The sequence below is a fragment of the Coloeus monedula genome (genome assembly GCF_965178545.1).
Source record: "Coloeus monedula genome assembly, chromosome: 7".
Lineage (NCBI taxonomy): Eukaryota > Metazoa > Chordata > Aves > Passeriformes > Corvidae > Coloeus > Coloeus monedula.
The window spans coordinates 15273019-15292981 of record NC_138787.1 but is presented as its reverse complement, the minus strand read 5'-3'; the positions used below and the strand labels follow the sequence as shown (position 1 = coordinate 15292981).

At 40.0% G+C, this 19963-nt stretch overlaps 1 protein-coding gene across 1 annotated transcript in view; it reads left to right on the top strand.

The window, feature by feature from the left end:
- Positions 1-233: 233 nt before the first annotated feature.
- Positions 234-19963, top strand: part of PPP1R1C (protein phosphatase 1 regulatory inhibitor subunit 1C) — a gene marked incomplete at both ends in the record, with an annotated part of 48800 nt that continues 29070 nt past the window's right edge. The window contains 3 exon segments of the mRNA XM_082285378.1: positions 234-347; positions 350-484; positions 2776-2836. Of these exon segments, the coding sequence (XP_082141504.1) occupies positions 234-347; positions 350-484; positions 2776-2836 (310 nt within the window).

The following is a 19963-nucleotide window of genomic DNA, read 5'->3' as shown; positions in this document are numbered from 1 at the left end:
TATACGGTGGAGAGATCCTCTTTTTCAAATCCCAAGGCTCCAGGCCATGCAATGCTAGTATTGCATTTTCAATTAGCTTCTGAGTGAATGCTTGGCATATGTAGAAGTGAGCTGGTACACAATTAGCTTATTGTTCCTTTCAGCTTTCTGCTGAGAGGATCTGAAGGGCTGCTGAAGAGAGGGGAGAGGGGAAAAAAAAAAAGAAAATAGCCAAGCCAGTGGCATCTCTGTGGATGTGGAATAAGGGAGTTGCTCGGCTCACGCAGATTCCCGGGCTAAGTCGGGAGTTACAGCTGTTACTGTGGAGCTCTCAGCCTGGCTGTAGGGACGGCGTCAGGACAGAGGCACAGACCCAGTCTCAGGCTCCAGGCTCTTCTCCCATCTGAGTCACCTCAGCACCACGATGGAGCCCAACAGCCCCAAAAAAATACAGTTTGCTGTGCCCCTGTTTCAGAGCCAAATAGATCCTGAGGCAGCTGAGCAGGTAAGGAAGATGAGTTTCCTTCACTGTTTTGAGGGAATGGGGTAGGAATGGGGCAAGGTGTGGGTAAGAACAAGTGATACTTGCGGCCTAAAGGCTGTTCTAGCTTATACTAGTGAAATTGTAGATTATATACTCTGGAGGTTATAGCAATGTTGGATATACCTAAAGAGGGAGAAGGATATGTCCTCTATCCAGAACAAGGCTTCTTCACCTTCGGTAGGTTTATTAATGTACATTTGTTGTGCCTTTGCTGTAACTGCACTTGTACCCTAATGCTTACACTTCACATGAATACACTCAAGGAATACATTCTCAACAAATCAAGACAAGTATATTATATGTACCTAAAGCAAAACACAAATTTGATAATAGGTACCTAATGGAAATTGGGAAGGAGATGTCTTATTTACCATTCATTTTAATGTGAGAAAATACAATTGATGTTTTGCACAATAGTCATCACTTCAGTTACTTCTGGTATTCCTCATGGTTTTGTACAGTCTTTATGTAATTTTTACAGTGTTTTACATGTCTGAAAAATACATACATATGGAAATCTACCTTACTTACATCCTTGTTAGAATAATGTGTGTGTAATTTTAGGTTTTAACTCACTCCCAAAAGATACAAATAATTTTATATATATATACTGTACTGATACATACATATCAGTACAGACGTCTAAAGAGGAAAAGATATCTGTTACTGTGTACAGATACGTGTAGATATGCATAAAAAATGGTCACAGGGAGTCTTGTGAGAAAACTGGATAAATCTTAATTAGGTGACCCAGTATGTTTCTCTCAGTGCAAGTCCTTCTCAAAATTTGCTGCTATTTGGGTTTTGTCTCATTTTAGATGATACCAGGGGAATATTATAACCTTGACAGCTCCATACCATTAGCTATGAAATTATTTGCGCCTTTAGGACAGGTATCTGGTTCCCTGAATATTCTGATGTCATGTCTCTTAAAAGGCAGGCACCTTTGCAGAAAAAGATGAGTTGTGAGTGACCATTAGATGCGAAATACTAGAAGGGTGCAGAAAAGAATTGCTGCGGGTCCTCATTTTGTCCATAGGCACTTCTGAGCTGCAGGGTGTCTGTACCTTACAGAACAGTTCTGCAATGAATTCAAGCAGAATGTGTTCTGGTATTTTTCTGAAATCTATGAGGACCATAGGATTAGGATTTCCTGGAATTCCCATGGCTTTTGAAATGCTGTAGCCTATTTTCTGCCCGGTATTTATGGGCAGTCCTTTTTTTTGTGTGTGTTGTGAGTTTGATTCCAAGTGCTATACAGTTTCACTGTGGGTGTGTGATGAAATTAAAATAGTAAATTCTACAGTCAGCTACAGTTACACTAATCTGAAATAAACCCATTAACCCTGATGATGTAATTTTCCATTTATACCTCTGAAAGCAAAACTTGAACCCAGCTAAATACAGATGTTGGCTCAGCAAATAAAAAAAGTACAAATACACTGACATTGAGGTTTTGTGTCAGAATGGTTTCTAGCTTAGATGCTCCTGGTCCCTCTCTTAAATTCAATAGACTATTGAGCCTGGAGGCTTTAGTGAAGCAACAGAAAGCTTTCAATGCAAATGTGTGCTTTATAGGAGGGTAGTCCAATACCATGCAGTTCAGCCATGGTTAATGGAACAAAAGTAGTTACCCAGATAAACTCTGAAGAACTGTATCCAATTCAGGACTATATATTTGTATGTAAAATCTGCTGTATTGGAAATACTCTTTTTAAAGGTTTTTAAAGTCTTAAATACTGGAGTATTTTTAGTTAAAGAACAGTAGTAACACATCTAACCACAGTTTAGAATTATAAGTTAGCTGGAAGGCATGCCTGCAATATCAGCTCTGAAATGCACTTGCAAAATATTAATTATTACTTGTGAGAGCTATGGCAGTACTAGGTATTTGCACATACAAGCTCACAAACTACTATAATCATCTTCCTGATGCAAAGCTAAATGTCAGTATTTTAAGATATGACTGATATTTTTCAGCAACACATATCCAAAAACTTAAGGCAAGATGATTACAAATCCTAAAGGTATTTTGGACAGCTCTCCCTGTGCCTTTGTTCTCCCAGAACAAGCAGCAGCATGACCCTGATTGCTGTCAGAAAGACAGTGAAGTGCTGCTGTTCTTTAAATAGTTTCCTTTTTAACTTGCCTGGCCTATACTCAGGAGGACACCAGACAGATTTTTTGCTTTGCTTTGTGTGTGTGGCAATTGATGGGCCCTAATGACTCTCCTCGGTTTATATCTGTAACAGATCAGGAAAAGAAGGCCTACGCCAGCATCACTCGTCATCATGAATGAACACATGCCCCCAGGTAAGTGCCATACCAACATACCTTCTAAACCACTGAACTTGTATACACAGGACTGGCTGCAAACTGGTTTGATTAACTATGTGATTTTAAAAATACAGCATTAATTTTGTAGCGCTAAATATCAAATAATGGATCTTAGGACTGTTTGGAGTAAACCCCATGAACACAGGTAATTCCTGGCCCTCAGATGATGTCACTAATTTCAAAATTTTATCCTCTATGTAAGTCCTGGTTATATGTACAAGGAGAATTAATACGACCTAGATCCAGTGCTTCCATCCACAAACATGTTCTTTCCCTGGGTGGAGACTTTGGAGACCCATGAAGTCTGATCTCTAGAGATACCAGGCTGGCTCCAGGGCTAATTCAACCCAAGGAGTTGCTTCTACAAAACAGATTCTCTTCTAGTTTTCCAATAAAACATAAAATGTGGGTTTTCATTATTCCTTCTCAACTGGGAATACGTTGTCTTCATCCAAGAGTCCCCACAGAAGATATTCTGTGGCATGGGATGATTTGAGGTTGCAACATACTTTGTCATATAAATATGTGTCATAGGTTAGCAAGCATAGTCCCGGAAGGGATGTCCTTGCTGAGGGGTGCTTACAGTTTCCTCTGGGAACTGATAGAACCTATCAGCAGCCAGTTTGAATATGGACAATTCTCTAAGCCACTTAAAGTTGTGACCACCTCTGTGATCCACATTTAAGAATAGGCAAACTCCCCCTCCAAGCTCTCTCTCGTTTCCAGCACTGGCACAGGTGGCTGCAGGCCCCGTGTGGGGGCCAGCGGGCCCGGCCAGGCCCTGCTTGGGCCAGGCCGGGCCGGGCCACGGCCATCCTGGAGCCGATGGACCTGTTCCAGCCATGGAACCCCCCCCACTGCCTTGCCGTGGGCAGCCGGAGCGGCTCGGCTCTCCCCCCTCTCCACTGCGATAAGAAAAATTCAACATTCCAGCTGCAAAGCTGCAAGGCCGAGGTGAGATTAACCCTTTTACTGCTGTGAAGAGCTGAAAACCTGAGGGAAGAGAGAGAGGAGATGCTTAAAGCTGAAATTCTGTTGTGAAGCTATGATATATCAGAGTATCCCGTTGTAATTCCATGAAGATATGGGGGGTGGAGTGTTCAACTCGTAAGCAAAAGCACCTGCGCTGAGATAGGCAGATGCTGACACAGCTGTAATTCCATGAGAAGTTTGGACAGGGAGAGATGGACCAGATGAGGACTTTTGCTCCAAAGGGAAAGGAGAAAACCTCAGTCCCTAGAGATGCTCCCAGAGATAGTCCTAATGATGAAGATGATGAAGACCCTTTGCTCCCAGGGAAGGAGAAGGGCCTCTGTTTTTGTTTCTGAATGGCTCAACCTTAAAATTGTACCCCAAAAAACTTCAAGAGTGGACCCTCGAAAGCAGTTGCGGGAAAAGCTGCAAGTCGGGGGAAGGGACTCACACGCAGGCAGAGAGACTCCTCTTCCTAAATGGACTGAACAATATTTGGAAGTGGGCGGCTCTCTCGTTGTGATAATGTTTTCATAGCATGAGCAAGAAGAGACTTCTCTTTCTAAATGGACAGAACAAGGTTATTATGGAAGTGGTAAACAGACTGAACATCTTAAGGGTTGTCTTTTTACATTGTCAGTGGGAGAAGGGAGGAAGGTGGGGGGGGGGGGAGGAGAGTTCTGAAGGTGGTATAATTTTTTTTCCTCTTTTAGGTCTGTTAATAAACTTCTTTATAGTCTTTCAAGTTTGGTGCCTGCTTTGCATTCCTCCTAATTCTTATCTCACAGCAGATAAACAGTAATGAGTATTTTGGACCAAACCACTACACTAAATTGGTGTTTCTGCCCGGTTACAAACCCAACCCGCGACAATATGACTTCAGAAAGATTCTTTAATAAGCTGTTTAGGGAGCATTATAAACAAAAAACTCCACAAAAAGGGGAAGATCCTCAACACTTAGTCCGTTGGAACACAGTGCCTACTCTACATCAGACTTGTCCTTTGTTGTGCTCTGCAACATTTTTTTCCTGCCATATCTCTTAGTCACCTGAATCTTTTTTTAAAATCTTTTTGGAGAGTAGCTTTCTGTCCTGAATTTCACGTTGTTCAGCTCTCAAAAACAGTGCATGGAAGATCTGCCTTGGACTTTCTTTACCTTAATGGGATTGACGCTGTCTGTGTTGCTAGGACTTAATTTAAAGCAAATTCACCTTGACTGTTAATCTCTTTTGCAATTCACTTTGTACACTTTGTACTGTCATATTTCCTTTTATAAACAGATACTTGGTACAATACCAAATCAAAACCAAACAAAGAACAAGAACTCTTTAATTTACAGGAAATTTTACTGTAAACAAAGTGGTGCATGTCTGTTATCACCTTTCCTGCAATGTTCATAATAGGTCTTTAAATAAATCATTTTTATTATGAGTCAGGATTGCTGCAAGTTTCAGCCAACTTCCATATAAGCCCATGAGTTAGTATTTGTCTGCACTTATTTAGATTCATTTATTTAGATATTATTTGTTTTTTCTAGATACTGGGAACTAATATTAATGAATTTATTATTTAGCTAAATTATAACCTTGTCCTGTTCTTAAATTTGACCTAAAGATGGACGAAAATAAAAACTTTAAGAGCAGCTTCATTTTCCTGCTCTTCACCATGAAGTTCATGCATGAGGTTCATGCAGATTTCCATAGGGTGTCTCTTGCTTAATATGAGCAAGTGTTTTGAACAGGGTGTGTGCAGGTAGCTGTGTAAACCTGCTGAATACAAGGACCACAAAACCAGGTGGGAAAGGCAGACAATAAGTTTACAATGGAAGTGCAAATACAAAAAAAAAAACCTTTGTGGTCTTCATCTGGCAAGGTGCTGCACAGCTTCTGAGATTGTTGTATGCCTTCAACTTTCAGAGTCAGCTAATCCTAGGGTCTCTTGACATCTTGCTGATTAAACCCTAAAATGCTGATCCATTACTGGATTTTGAATAGAATTCAGTGGGATGCTAAATACAATTTGTCTCCAAAACCAGCAAAGTCGTCACTGCAAATAGATGCAGTTAATAAAAAAAGAAACAAAAAAAAAGAAAAAAAATAATAGTTAGGGTGCTAACTTGACACTCCAAAAAATTGCTTTAGAAGTGTGATGCCCTAGATGAATGGGGAAACTGAGCAGCAGAGAATTCCAGTGATACTGTCAAGGCCACCTGTTTTTTATTAGAGCTGGGGTAAACAAGAGTCCTGTGCCTTGAATTTTACCCACTGGAGTATTCTGCTTCCTTTATTAGGAGCAAGGGGCTAGTGAAGGATATGCTTGCAAGTTTGAAATGTGTGTCCTATTTGCAATTCTAAATGTTTGGATGCTCCTGCAAAGTTTACTCAAATTATCTAAACTTCTCTTTTTTTGAAAAACAGAGACAGGCATGCTGTAAGAATCAGACTTTTCTATAGCCTTCTATTACAGCTGCTTCTGATTGCAGGGAAAAAAAGTAGCATTTTTGTGGTATTCTGGTGCTCTGGATCCAAACCCGTCTGGAAACCAGAAGGCAATAAAATGTGCTTGTACATTTCAGAACTTCATAATAAATTCAGCTTGAGTTGTTCTGTAAAAAGATCTAAAAGTTGTTTTTTGCTAAGTCTTGTCATCCATCCCTGATGCCTGTTACAGCTTTGACAGGGATATGTCTTCACCTATTTAGGTCAGGTCAATTGTGCTATAAAGTGAAGATGGAGTATCTACTAAGGCTAAGTCATTTTAAACCAATGACAGCTACTCAAAAACTGTAAGAAGAGTCTGCTTGACTTCCTTGCTTCCATGGAGACAGTGTTAGACCACAGTGAATGATTTAAAGGCAGGTGATAAATGTGACTACAGGAGCTCACATCCAGCCTGTAGCATCACTGTCACATTTCCTTGTGCTCACTCTGGCTGGCATAGTATATAATTGCAATCACAGTCAACAAAAGAGAAATTTGTATTGCAGTAGCAACAGTGATAGAGGTGGACAATAAGAGCTTGTGAGGCAACATAGCAATGAGTAAACCCTTAACTCAATCTGTAAGTTCTCTGTAAAGTGCTCTTAGATGGATTATGTCACATCTGAGCAGAGAAACTAGAACTAGCAAACTGAGACTTGAGTTATGAAGTTGTTGCTTGAATCTGTTGTGCCTTGTTTGCCATCAGTGGAGCTATATTTTCTGAGCATCTGATGTTTGATTTCATAATATCTATTCAGTTTTATTTTATTTGAAATTATAAGACCCTTTTACTATCTGTGAAGGCAAAGACAAGTATAAAGTGACAGAACTACACATATGGGCAGCATCTCATCCTGTGAGGTGGGTGCATGGGTTACTGGGGTAAGGTAACCCACTCTCATCCTGCTATAGCCACAGTTGCTCTATGTCTGCTTTTTATAAAAGAAACATAAGCACATGCTTAAAGACATATTTAACTATTACACTACACAAGAGTTTAATCCAAAAATTGTTAAAGCTCTCCTGCTTCCTGTTACCCTTGCAATATCATTGAAGTCAATAGAAACTGAGTATCACCATCACAACCTTTTCTGTGTACACACAAGCTCCTGTCTCCTTACCCAGCATAGCAGAAAATATAGGAATATCAATTCTAATTATATGAAATAAAAGTCTGAGCATGCTTTAAACAAGCAGAATATCATAATGCAACAGCTCAAGAAAATGCTGGTAACAAAGTAGAGAACTGATAGCTGAGGGAAGGAAGCACGTCAGACCACAACTCAGGTTTAATACCATTAGGGCTTGCTTTGATCTGAAAACAATGCCAGCGTTCCTGTACAGACTGGCTTTGTCACAGAGCCAACACAACATCAAACAGTCTGGCTGGCAAAGGCTTTTCAACTTATGTCAAAGTGTTCAGTCTTCTTGAAGCATTAGAATATGGGTAAACATTAAGATAAACTTCTGTGTATCTAAATTTTCTATGTATTTGCTGTTTCCAACTCCCCTTTCTGCTTTGTTGCCTTGCTTGTAATGTAAATGTTACTCAGTGTTTGGAAACAGAGCTGCCTTTTTGGGCTTTGCAAGTCTCATTTCAAAGCAGGAAGGGCATATTATCACTGCAAAAGCAGTGATATAATACAGAACATACCTTCTCAGTGATATAATATAAAACATATCTTCTCAGTATAACACAGTACTTCTGAGCTTACTGAGTGCTGGAAATCATAACTTGAAGAAAAGTAATCTATACCTGTCTCCAGACAAGGAAGGTGTTCGCAGCTTGTGTTTGGGTATTAGCAGTTTTGCTTTCTCTTTCCTAGCTGATTTTTGGTTACCCAGAAAGGATTCATGCCTTTCAGCTTACTGTCACTTCCCCAGAGCTCTGCTGAGATGCCTCATGGGCAGTCTTGGTATTTAGTGCAGCAGCAAACAACACAGGTGGGAGGAAAATCTGTCCTTACACCTTTGTCAATTCCATGACAACACAAAGTAGTTAAGGTTTTTATTGTAAATTGGTTTTAGACACTCCCTGCACCATAAATCTCATTACCACAGACAGATGTGCTTTCCTGCTGATGCAAACTGTACCAGCACCACATTCTTGATGGGATTAATGTGAGTTGCTTTGCCCAGCATTAATGTTTGTGACTAATATTAGTTGGATCATGCTTCTAGGTGAATGAATATGTTTGATTTTAGATCTAATGATCACATAGCTCTTTTTCTTCCAAAACAAAATAAACTGAGCTCAAAAAATATCTACTTAGTAGGAGGCAGGTGTTGCCAACCATTGTCAAGCAGTTCTGCTATACTTTCTCAGGGAAAAATCTCAGCAGAAAACTCTTGGTCTCAGAGTTCATGGAAACTGATATGTTTTTCAAAAGACTGAGATTCTGGTAGGACATATTGCTCAGTTTTGTCCAAGAACAAGAGAGTGAGTAAGCCAAAGAGCAGCTGTTTTCAATTGCAAATTTAGGCTTCTAATGTGGTAACAGAGCATTCAGAAAAGGAGTAAGTTAATAAAAACTGTCATTAGCTCTATTTTTTTTTTGTCAAACTAGTTAATCTTTCTATATGCTAAATGTATATGCCATTTAAGTATTCTGTCCCTTTTTATATCACTCCAGGAGTCTGTGTAGGTATTTAAATAAGCAATGAAAAACATTCGTGTCCCCTCACACCAGAGCACTGGTGTAGCACAGTGTACCTTACCAATGGCACCAGGATGTTCAGAGATCAGGCACTTCTTGTCAGGGCAGTGAGGGCCTTCGTGTTCTTTCAGCCTGTGATGGAAAGGACTGTCTGACACAGTGAAACAATGACATATATAAAGTAAACATTGCATAAGACCTGACAGGTGATAGGGATTCCAGAACAGACATGAAAATATCTGTGCTTGAAAATATCCTGCTGTTTGCAGGCTGATGTGTGACTGCAAGTGTTCGGTGGCAAACAACGTCCCTTTTTCTTACCTCTATGCACTATGCTCACATGCTCTTTTATTTGGGTTACTCTGAATTTATTCTGCAGTTCAGGCTCACAGAAGTCCCTGGACAAGGCCCAGCAAAAGTTCCTCACACATATGTAGTGTAAATACAGACTCCGTGAAAACTAAAGGAAAACTCAAGGACTTAAAAAAAAAAAAGAAAAGAAAGTAAAGAACCTGTGCTTGAGCTGCTCTTTATGCAGCCCAGAAAGAGCGACTCACAGCCTCCAAAAATCAACTATGATTTTTTTTAAACAAAAGTGGTTTTTTGCATAATCCATGAAAACATTCCATTTCATGAAGATGCTCCATTTTCATGAGAGGATGAGGATTTTATACATCATTGTCATCAGTTGTGAGAAGAGTTGTTATGCTCCCTGCAGAGCAGTAAGAACAGCAGGCTGGAGAACAAGGCTTGAGTTGGTTGGGATGCAGTGAGCAGTGCTGTGCCTTATAAACTGAGGGTTATCACCAAAACAGCCAGCTATATTTTCACTGTTTCTGAGGTCACAGTAATTCACAAATAGAAACATTCCTTGTGAATATGTTTGTAATTGTGTAAACCACATAGTATGAAACAGCAGGAAACATATACTATTTTATATAGAGCCCAGATAGAGTCTGGACCATCTTTCTAGTCAGAAAACAGTGAAGGGTCTGTCAGCTACTCAGAGGCAGTCAAAACAAAAAACTGTTATGCATGTTCTGGTGAAAATTCTCTTATTTTACTGACTTTTTCATGTTTATTTTTATCCATGCTTCCTTCCTTTACTTTGTTTATTGATTGACTGTACAGATACATTTTACATGACACATAGCCCATATGAACTTGTTTCTCCTAGTTGGCTGAAGTGAGTAAATTTAGTCCAAACAAGAATGAGTCCCTCCCATTCACCAGAGCCTACCATCCCTCCATGAGATAGAGCAGTCCAGGGTGCAAACAGTGCCTGAGAAAGCTCTGGAGGATGGAAATAGAGGTTGGATATTCACAACAGAACTCAGATTTGTGCCTACACCAGAGAAGTGGTGGAGCTGAGAGAACATGAAGGCAAAACCCCAAAAGATTTACTCACTTCCAGTATGGGTGAAATTGCATTAATCCATTACTCTTGTTCCAGCCCTGAATACCCAAGAGATGAATTGAAATACTTTTTTATTTACCAGTGCAGCTAAACTCCTAATGTGTACCATGACTGTACTTGTTCCTCCTGCTGCCTGCCTCCCATTGGTTTTGTGTTGGAAGGGTCAATGTCCGTGGAACTAACCGAAAGTGAATGTGGTATTTTCTGAGGCTGAACCTTGTACTCTTCATCTGTTTTCCTTGTTCCTTATACCAAAGCACCATAGAAACAGCCTTCTTCCACCCCAGGAGATTATTTGCAAATAATTTTTAATATACATGGCTTCACGTTACAGCTCTCCAGCTGCTTGATCATTCAGCGCCAGGCCCGATAAGCTTTTGGAATGTTTACATTTGTTATCACCTCCGTGTATACAGCGTGACAGAGCCGTGCCGTGGGTAGGGAATAGCAGTGTGCATGGCTGCCCGAGCTGGAGAGGAAGTTAGCTGGACAGATTCTAACTTTATTGCATTCATAAGGCTTAATATTTTGCTAGAGGAGCTCTTAACAGATTTGCCCTGTGCCAAATACTTACGCACCTCATATAGCTTGTTTTGCTGAAAATTCTGAATAGATGGTGAGTTTTCTCGTTAAAAAATGAAGTGCCTAGGTGTAATTACTTCTTATCATCAAAATACTTAAGCTATATTTAATATAGCTACACGAGCATACAATTTGGGGTGCTGATGGCATTTTAAACAAAGAATTTGAATCAAAATATGTCTAGTTTAGCCTGTGGCAAGATTCTGTTTTTATTTTGAGGGGGGTGTGTTAAATGGCAAAAAATTTCAGAGAATATTAGAAATTAAGTAAATTTAAACATTATAAGACAAAAATTTTTTGAATAAGAATCTCAAGATTGTTTTTAGGTTATGTTTAAATCTAACTTCAATAATGTGCTAATACAGATATTTTCAATATTTTTTTTTTAGTTCATATCAGGTAATAAACTAAAATCCATTATTAGATGTTTCAGCCTTGCTGAGGGGAAAAGAATACAACACAGGGTTTTTCTGACCTCTGCTATTTAGTGCTTAATGCAGCACTCATTTACCATGGTGACGTGTGCAGAATGAATAGATAATGCAGATAGATGAGAGAGAATCCAGCTTTTAGCACTAACCTCATTATGTTCAGAATATTGGGAAGGGGTTGCACTTAAAGCATCAATCAAGGCAACCCATTTATTGAGGTTTTAGAGACAAAATTTAACTCTTTATATGATGTAACTAAAGTTAAAACTTCACTTCAAAATACATCAAAAGTGGGAATTTGATGAATCTGGACCTAAAGCTAGCAGAGAGTAAACAAATTGAACATATCAATCCTGAAAGATTTTGCCAACTACAGAAGGCTGCAGAAACTCAGTGAGAGTGCAGGGAGCTGCAGAGCTTAGCTTTGCTTTCCTGTAAGTCTGAGCTGCCTGCATCGTCAGCTGGTGGAAACAAGATCAGATGGACAAACTGAGTTTCTTTTTACAGTAAGCAAAGCAGTTCTAGGGTAGAATTTTCTTCATGTCTATTGAAAGGAGCTCTGTTTTCGCTTTCTTCCCTTCAAAATGCTGTTCCTGTGTCTGTATCTAAAATCACTTCTGTTTTTTTTCTCAGATGGCTTTACTAGAGGATCAAAAGACTATGAGAGTAGCAGAATGAAGCACAGTGACATGCTTCTTCTTTGTGCCTGTTTTCCCTGGGATGCCCACCATGCAGATGTCCCACAGAGAATTGATGCCTTGGTATTATTCATCTTGTGGAACCAAACTGCACTAACAGAGTCAGCAGTGTTAAGTAGATGAAGGTGCATTGTAAAGGTTGTGATTTTTACCTGAGGCCATGTCCTTTGTTCTGATTAGACAGAGGAAGTCACACAGAAAATGAACACAAGCAAGGCAGATTGAAAGTTCAATACAGCAGTGAGCTTTACTGCACCCTACAATATGGCTTATCCTGGTACCTGGACATCCCATAGCCTAAACATTTCTGCACTGAGCCTCCACCACTTAGTGGCATGTAGTGATAGTATTCCCTACAAGTCTTTCTGAAGTTCCTTGCCACAGCTGTTCTCAGGTAGTGGTAGAAAGCAAAGATTTGGATGAACTTGGCCACTTCCAAAGAGTAGCTTCTCTGGGATCAGCTGAAGCACTTGTTCTGCCTCTTCCCGATTATATTAGGATCTGCAGGACAGCTGCAGAATCAGGGAGCCATTTAACCTAAAAGCCCAGCTTATTTGAAAGCAACATGTTTGTTGCAATATTACTAAGTGCCATTTTGTATTCTTTTCGCTTTGAAGTGGAATTGTACTGATGAATTGAAAAAACGGGGGGCGGGGATGGGAATGAGGGGTCGGAGAGAAAAAAGAGCTCTCACTTTAAAGAATTGTGACCTGGATGATTTTTTTGATCCTGAACAACATGAGGTTTTTACTGTCTGTTTTTAAAATACAGTAGACAGCAAGCAGGCTGTTACTCTTTCGAAGTGTGCTTTCAAGCCTCCTGAAACGCTGGTGCTGGTGTGTGACTTAGGCTTTAATGTGGACAGCATATCCCGCAGGAGGGTGTGGAACAGTTCATTCCACAGGAATCACAGCAAAGTGTTTCTGATTGTGACAGCACAGATGGAGATGTGTAAAACAAAACCCAGGGTCCCCTCTGTCTCTGGTATACAGTAAGGTCAGTAGAAATTCTGAAAAATGCCTTTGGAAAATTACAGCTGATTTATTCTGAGCTAACAATGATTGCCCTGGGCTGTTCCAGCCCACCTAGTTGTGCCGAAGGCAAGAATGAGATTATGGAACCTTGTTTTGCTGATTCTTTGAAAGCTTGGAAAACCCAGCAATGGCTTTCCAAAACTGATATTTGCATCTTCTTTTCTGTAAAAAGGGTCCTAACCCCCAAGAAGAACTATTATTAGTAGCTGACTTGATTCCCATGTAAGTTGATACATGTATGTGAGGAGTTCTCTGCATGTGCATTCTAACCACAAGCAAGCCACAAGCAGTTGGCCAGGACTAGCTTTACAAAGCATTCTTACTGAAATCCTTGAGGTATTATTCCAAAAGGAAGGAAATTGCTAAGGCAGCAATAATAATCACTGGCTAAGGAAAAATTTTATTGTTTTGTATGTTTCCTTCTCCCATGGCAAATGTCACTTTCCAGAATGTACAAACACATTCAGATAGGATACTCTTTTAATGTTTTATGAGATATAGCATGCTAAGAAATGTTTGGCTGGAGGTTTTTTTGGTTTTGGCTGCTGCTGCTGGTTTTAATTTTAGAGCTTAGAATATTCCTGCAGCTCTCAGCCGAGAAAGGAACCACTCACAGTGATAGCATTTGCAGCTGTAACACTGATACAAAGATTGTGATCGGTAGGTCACTTCTGAGCCGTTTTCCATCACAACTGATTCCTGCACATGAAGGTATTAGAAAATGGTTTCAAAGTTTATCCAGGGATTTGCTAGCACTATATTTCTGGTAATAATGGATTTTACTTCACGATCTTTGCCTCAATATGGTATTTTGGTCCTTGCCTCAGTATTGTATTTAGATCTTCAGCCTCCTTGGTCATTTGAACCCAGACTGAACCTACAGCAAGCAAGCAGATGTAAAGTAGCACTTTATTAATACTATTCAGTGCTACTGATGGACTCACAACCCTGGGTAGCTGTCTTCTCAAGGTACTTGTCTTCCTTCTGCATTTGAAAGTACTTAATGACCATGCTAAGTCTTTTTACAAACTGATAACCTTGTGATGACTTATTCAATGTACAAAATAATCACAAGCTGCTTGGGAAGTTTTTTGAGTATGAGCGTTGGGAATATTTGGTTAAATGGTAGCAAATTATTAACAAAAATTTAGTGGTCTGGCAGTCTCTTTTACTTGGGCACACTCATTTCAGACTCATGTTTCTGCTCTGAACCTCTTTCTCTGAGTATTTGCCAGCAGCTTCTCAACAGCTCTGGCCTTCCTATAACCTCTCAAAAACCCTTTTTATCTGTACTGCTTTCCTATTTCCTTCATGTGAATCTTATCTTTCACTGCCAGGTGTCAGGCCAGGTGAGGGTGTACTATGAGTGTGGAAACTGCCCTTGGTCCATACAGCAAAGATGCAATCTTTACTGATGTCAGAATAGACCCTATGTCAGTGTAACCTCACAATGAGGTGAGTTCTCCTTCTACACAGCAGGACAACTTGGAGACAGCATATTGTGATTTAGGTCTACTTTGCAGTCTTTGTCCTTTGTCTTGTTCTGTATCTCCATGAAAGTCTAATTTTCTAAGGTTTCCTTGTAGTTTAGTTTGGCCCTCCAGCACTGCCTGTGGCTCCCATAAATGATGGCTGTCCAGTTCCCTTCTGGTTCATGCCAGAAAATCAGTATCATCCTGGTCTGCATTTCTTTGCTGCAAGAATAAGGGATTTTTTTCTAAAAAAATTTTTGTGTATTTAAACCCAAATGGGAGATTTTAATCATCCTAAGTAACTGTGTACAAAAGGGTCATATGTAGATCATCGTGTATCTTTTAAGTCTTTGCTCATTTTGAGACCTGAGTTTACCAGTAACTTTCCTAATAGACCAAGGACTTTAAATTTCACATCAGTTTTCCTCAGTTAGCCTCATTTATTTTTACTTATCTGAATGTATTAACCTGGACTTTCAATGATGTAGTGAATATTGATATGACTATTACTTAGTTTAAATAACGAGCATGAGTTTTGACTAAAACCCAGTTTACACATGGCTGAAGTTCTTTCCCAGTTGCACTAAATCTAGAACTAGCTTATTAAATGAGAAAGTATTTTGCCTTTTTTTTCAGTTTTTTGGGGTTTTTTTTTAACCAATTCATGCTGCATGTATAGGATAAAATACTGACTTTTAATGGCAAAACTTGCTGAAACCTATGGCCCAATCAAGTCAGCAGTAAAATGACTGTCTTTCACTTCCCTCCAACATTCTGTTCTGCCCAGTTTGTTTTGCTGGTGCAGGATTTGCACCGAGCATGTGTTGAACTCCTGTGGGACTCACTTTGCCTGCAACACCACTCAGCTCCCCTTAACACCCAGCAGAACAAGGGACTGATGAACTCTTCTTGCCAAGAGTCAGACCATAGCAGACACCCCAGATTTCTGATTAAATCTGTCATGCTGGAAAAAGAAAGAAGTAATTTGCTGTTAAATAAGTGGTATCTTTTTGGAATGAGTAAATTTTAGGGAGCTTTGAAACAATGTGGAGGCAAACCCTGATCCAGAGCTTCTGCCCACAGTGACACCCTGTGGTCCTGCCAGAGGTTCCTCCCAGCTCTGGTGCCAGGAGTTGACACTAGTCAGCTGCAAATTACATGAAAAGTTTAGCTCACAGTCATTCCTGATATTTTAGTGAGAGATTTTTGTTTGGTCCAGAAAATGTCTTATCTGAGTCTGAGAGATCAAAAGAAAAAATAAAGTACTTACCTCCTCCTGGTTAATCTTATTTAGTCAGTCATTCTTTGGAAGCTGTCTCCATTTCCTTCACCAAAGAGGAGTTAGTGCTGCTTAGAAAGCAGCTAGAAGAAAACATCTCCAAGGCTAGCATTGTTTATATTGTGAATTAAAGCCAATCTTTACATTAGTTGTCCAAACAGAATGTTTGTTTCAAGTGTGTTTCTCCTTGGGTTGATTACATCTCTAGGAAGATCTGCCAGCTCTCTAATTGTCCCCATATCATAAATCCAGGACTTCACGTCAGGAAGTCTGTTCCCTGTGCTTGCTCGCCTGACCCTCTCTCATGGAGCAGGACAGACCTCTTGTGTTCCCAGAAAATGAAAATTCTGCATGCCAGTGCTTTTTTCATGACAGGTTTTTCCACAAAACCTGTTTTATGTCCTGTCATTCAAAGCCAGGACAGTACCAGAATAAAGCCTTACAGAGTTGGCAGCAGCTGGAAGACCACAAAGTCAGGCAGAAATGCAACTTCAAGACATCAGGCAGAAAACTTAGTCCTTTTTTAAGAAGGGAGAAAATAATTAAGTTTTAATTCTCTTTTAAAATGTATTTTGAGAAGCTATGTTTGATTTATGGGACTTATTTAATATTTGTCTTATACTAACAGTTATCATGTATTTTAGGGAGGGAGAATGAAAAATTTGGAGCAAAATGCTTAGGAGAAGGATGATTTTTGTGCTTGTTGTAATAATTCATGACCGCTCTGTGGTAAGGCTGCAGACCTGACTCATCACTCTTGTATTCTAGTTTAATGTTAGTGAAATGAGACTGATTTCCCTGAGTCTGGCATGAAACTGGAATAACAAGGCAGTGAATCAGGCACCATAATTCCCTTCTCAGAATCATGTGATGTAAACAAATGCATTCAGATTCACATTTGAGGTTTGTAATGTCTCCAGTTTCTTCTAAAATAGATTATGTTTACCAGAATGCATGTTTTAAAGAAATTTTGATTGGTCTAGTTTGTGAAAGGTGGTTTTATTTCATATTCTTACGGCTGTGCAGCTTAAAGTGGGTCCTTAGATACTGTCTGTATGATCAGAGATGTAGATACTGTTTGGATCAGATTCTGTTGTGTGCATCAGGGAGGAAAGGATGATTGTTCTTTACATTTAGTGGCTGACTTTGAGCACCTTCAGGAAGGATTTGGTCTAATAAAAGAGATTGCAGCCCCTACTCTCAGCACTAGTAAAGGCTACTTGAATATTGAAGGTGGTAAATACAGGGTTGTTTAAATAACTGATTTACCTGGAAAAAAAAAGTGAGTGTCCAAACAGCAGATTCATTTGGCCTGCAGTATTTTAGTGAAGTAAAAAAGGGCTGGTTACAACAGGAGCTAGTTGGGAAAAGATGTGCTGTGATCTCTGAGACAGAGGGACGAGAGGTCCCTTGGTGACAGTGCTGTCAGCACAGCGTGGGACCTTTCCCAAACTACACACCTGAGCTGCAGGCGCCTGACAGGATAGATAGGCATGCAAATGCCTGTGTATATAGCAAATTCCTCTCTGTCCTGTGTTTTCATTAATGCTTGCTATACAAATCTTGTTATTAGTGCTCCCTCAAGGGCCAGGCAGTAATTTAGATGCTGATTAGTGAGTGAGATGCAGCAGCACCGCAGCGCACGATCCCTCTTGTCAGCACTTGACTGAGGAGGGGAGCAGAGCTCCCAGCTACGCCTGCCACAGCAGCTGCATTTGGGAGTCTAATGAGGTGCTCCTGCAATGGGAATATTTTCAGAAACATATACTCACTCCAGGAGGGCTTACCAGGATATTTCTTTGTAATTAAATGTAATGACATCTACACCCATGGTCAAGTTCTCATTGATAAACACTGGCAAATAAAAAACAGCAAGCTAAAATCAAACAATTAACTACGTAAGCATTTTTTATTATTGTGTGTTTTGGAATTTTTTTTTCCTTTTCTTACCTCATTGGTTTAGTGAAGAGCAATGAGACACTAGCTGATGTGGCAGTGTGTAGTTAGGACCCTGGCAAAAGGAAAACATTAAACATTTTTGACCTTGCTATGTCTTCTAGAAGAAAGGAAAAGTAGTTGTGATAGCAGAAAAAACAAATATGTCTGTCAATTTCTAATCAGAGTTCAATAAGCTTGTTTTATAAATACCAGTGGCTAATACAGATGGTGGTGGTCAAAAACCAGCGAGGTAAACTGGTAGATCAAAAAATATTTATATTATTTTACTGATGGAGAAATTGAAATGTGAAATGACTGAAACATAAATTTCAGAAAATTTCATCTTTTTCTGCCACTAAATGTCAGGAGAATGAAGGATTATTTTCAGGTTTTAGTTTCTAAAATCGCCTGAGTCCAAACCTATCAGCCCCATCATGATTTTTATCTGCTCAGCTGTGTTTTCCCAAGGAAAATCCCAAACTCTCTTCAAGGAGCTTTCTCCAATGATTATACCAGTCCCTTACTGAGTTTCTTTTGTGTAAAAGCTGGCCTCTCTGACCTGTTCTGTTTCTCCAGTGCCTGACTAAAACCCTACAGAAAAGGCTTTTATTTGCTCTTGCCGAGGGGAAAGCAAGCAGGGTACTTAGCTGGATGAGGTAAGCCTTTGCTGGATGAGACCACTGCAGAGCCCACGGGTGATATCAGAGGCCTCCTCTTTTAAAATAGGTCACCTCTTGCCCTGCATAGCTGCTCCAAGTGCATTAACATTATCCAGGGGGAGAAGCAAGGCAGATGAGTTTTGATCTCACTCTAAAATGACCACAAAGCTTCCCCCAGCACGGACATGCTGTTTGCACAGCAGTGGAAATCCATGGAAGAAGTGATCTGCACCACCAAGCAGATTTCATTCCAGCTACAACCAGCCCCCTTCCTCTTGGTTCTTCTCTGGCTTCAAATAACCACAGCTTTGGGGGCACTCAGCTTGTTAGCTCAGCTCGGCTGGGGGATGCGCGGATAAAGACCACAGAGCTCTGCTAACAGCGTGTTTGGGAGACAACCCCCATGGTGGTTCTTCAACCTATTTCAGCAAGATAGCTGGGCCAAGTCTTGCAGGTTTCCCTGCAAGCAGGTGAGACTTTGCCCTGGGTAAAGGCTAAAGCTTAGAACTCTGATGCTGGAAGGGGATCTGTGCAGGCGGATGGGCGTTCAGAAGTGATTTTCGTTAAAAAACTAAGGCTTTGTTTCAGAAAGTCTGTGCACATATCTGGATTGAGGGGAATACCCTTTAGACTGAACCCTTCATTGCCTATTTATTTATCTGAGGATACTGACAAAAGCCTGAAATCCCCTTTATTTTGCCAGAGGCTGCTCCAGCCTACATGAGGTAAGGATCACACTAGGCTCAGACATTATTCACCCAGGACAAGGGAAAGTCCTCAACTGCTTTTTCCTCAGCATGGGTGAGAAGTCTCTAAACAAAGCTCCAATCTTGTTTTTACATACCTCCACTTGGGTACATACAAACCCATTCTCGGGTCCTCATATGATTTCTATTATGCCCCTTTATGACAAAAACAGAAAAACTTTCAAGAAATTACTTGACTGATTAGATTCCTGTTAGTAATTAGAGCAGCCGAGAATAAGTTAAACTGGAAAAAATATGTTTATGTCATATGTTGAGATGTGGAATACAGTACAGCTGTATTGTGTTCTGTGAACAATGTTATGGTCTGTGAGGAAGGAAAATGGAATATCATTTTCTTCCCTTCTGGCCCCAAAAAAGAGAGCAAACCTGTAGGGAGAAGTTACCTACTGAGAGCTAGGGGTTCGTTTCATATATAAGAGAAATAGCTGATCTCTTCACATTCTCCATTATATAATTGCTTGGTTGTAAACATGAAGAATGAATTTCTCATTCTGTATAGCTATGATTTTTTTCTGAGCAGAGTCTGCCCGCACCGTAGTCAATGGGAACTAAAGGATGCTGACAAACCAGAGATTTCATTCTTCCCTGTGAATCAAGTGATACCACAGTCTGATATTTGTGATTTCATTTCTGATTATTTCCTGACCCTTCTCAAGATGAATTTATGCTCTAAGAGTTCACTAAAGAAATTTAGTTATAATTGTTAATGAATTTGAG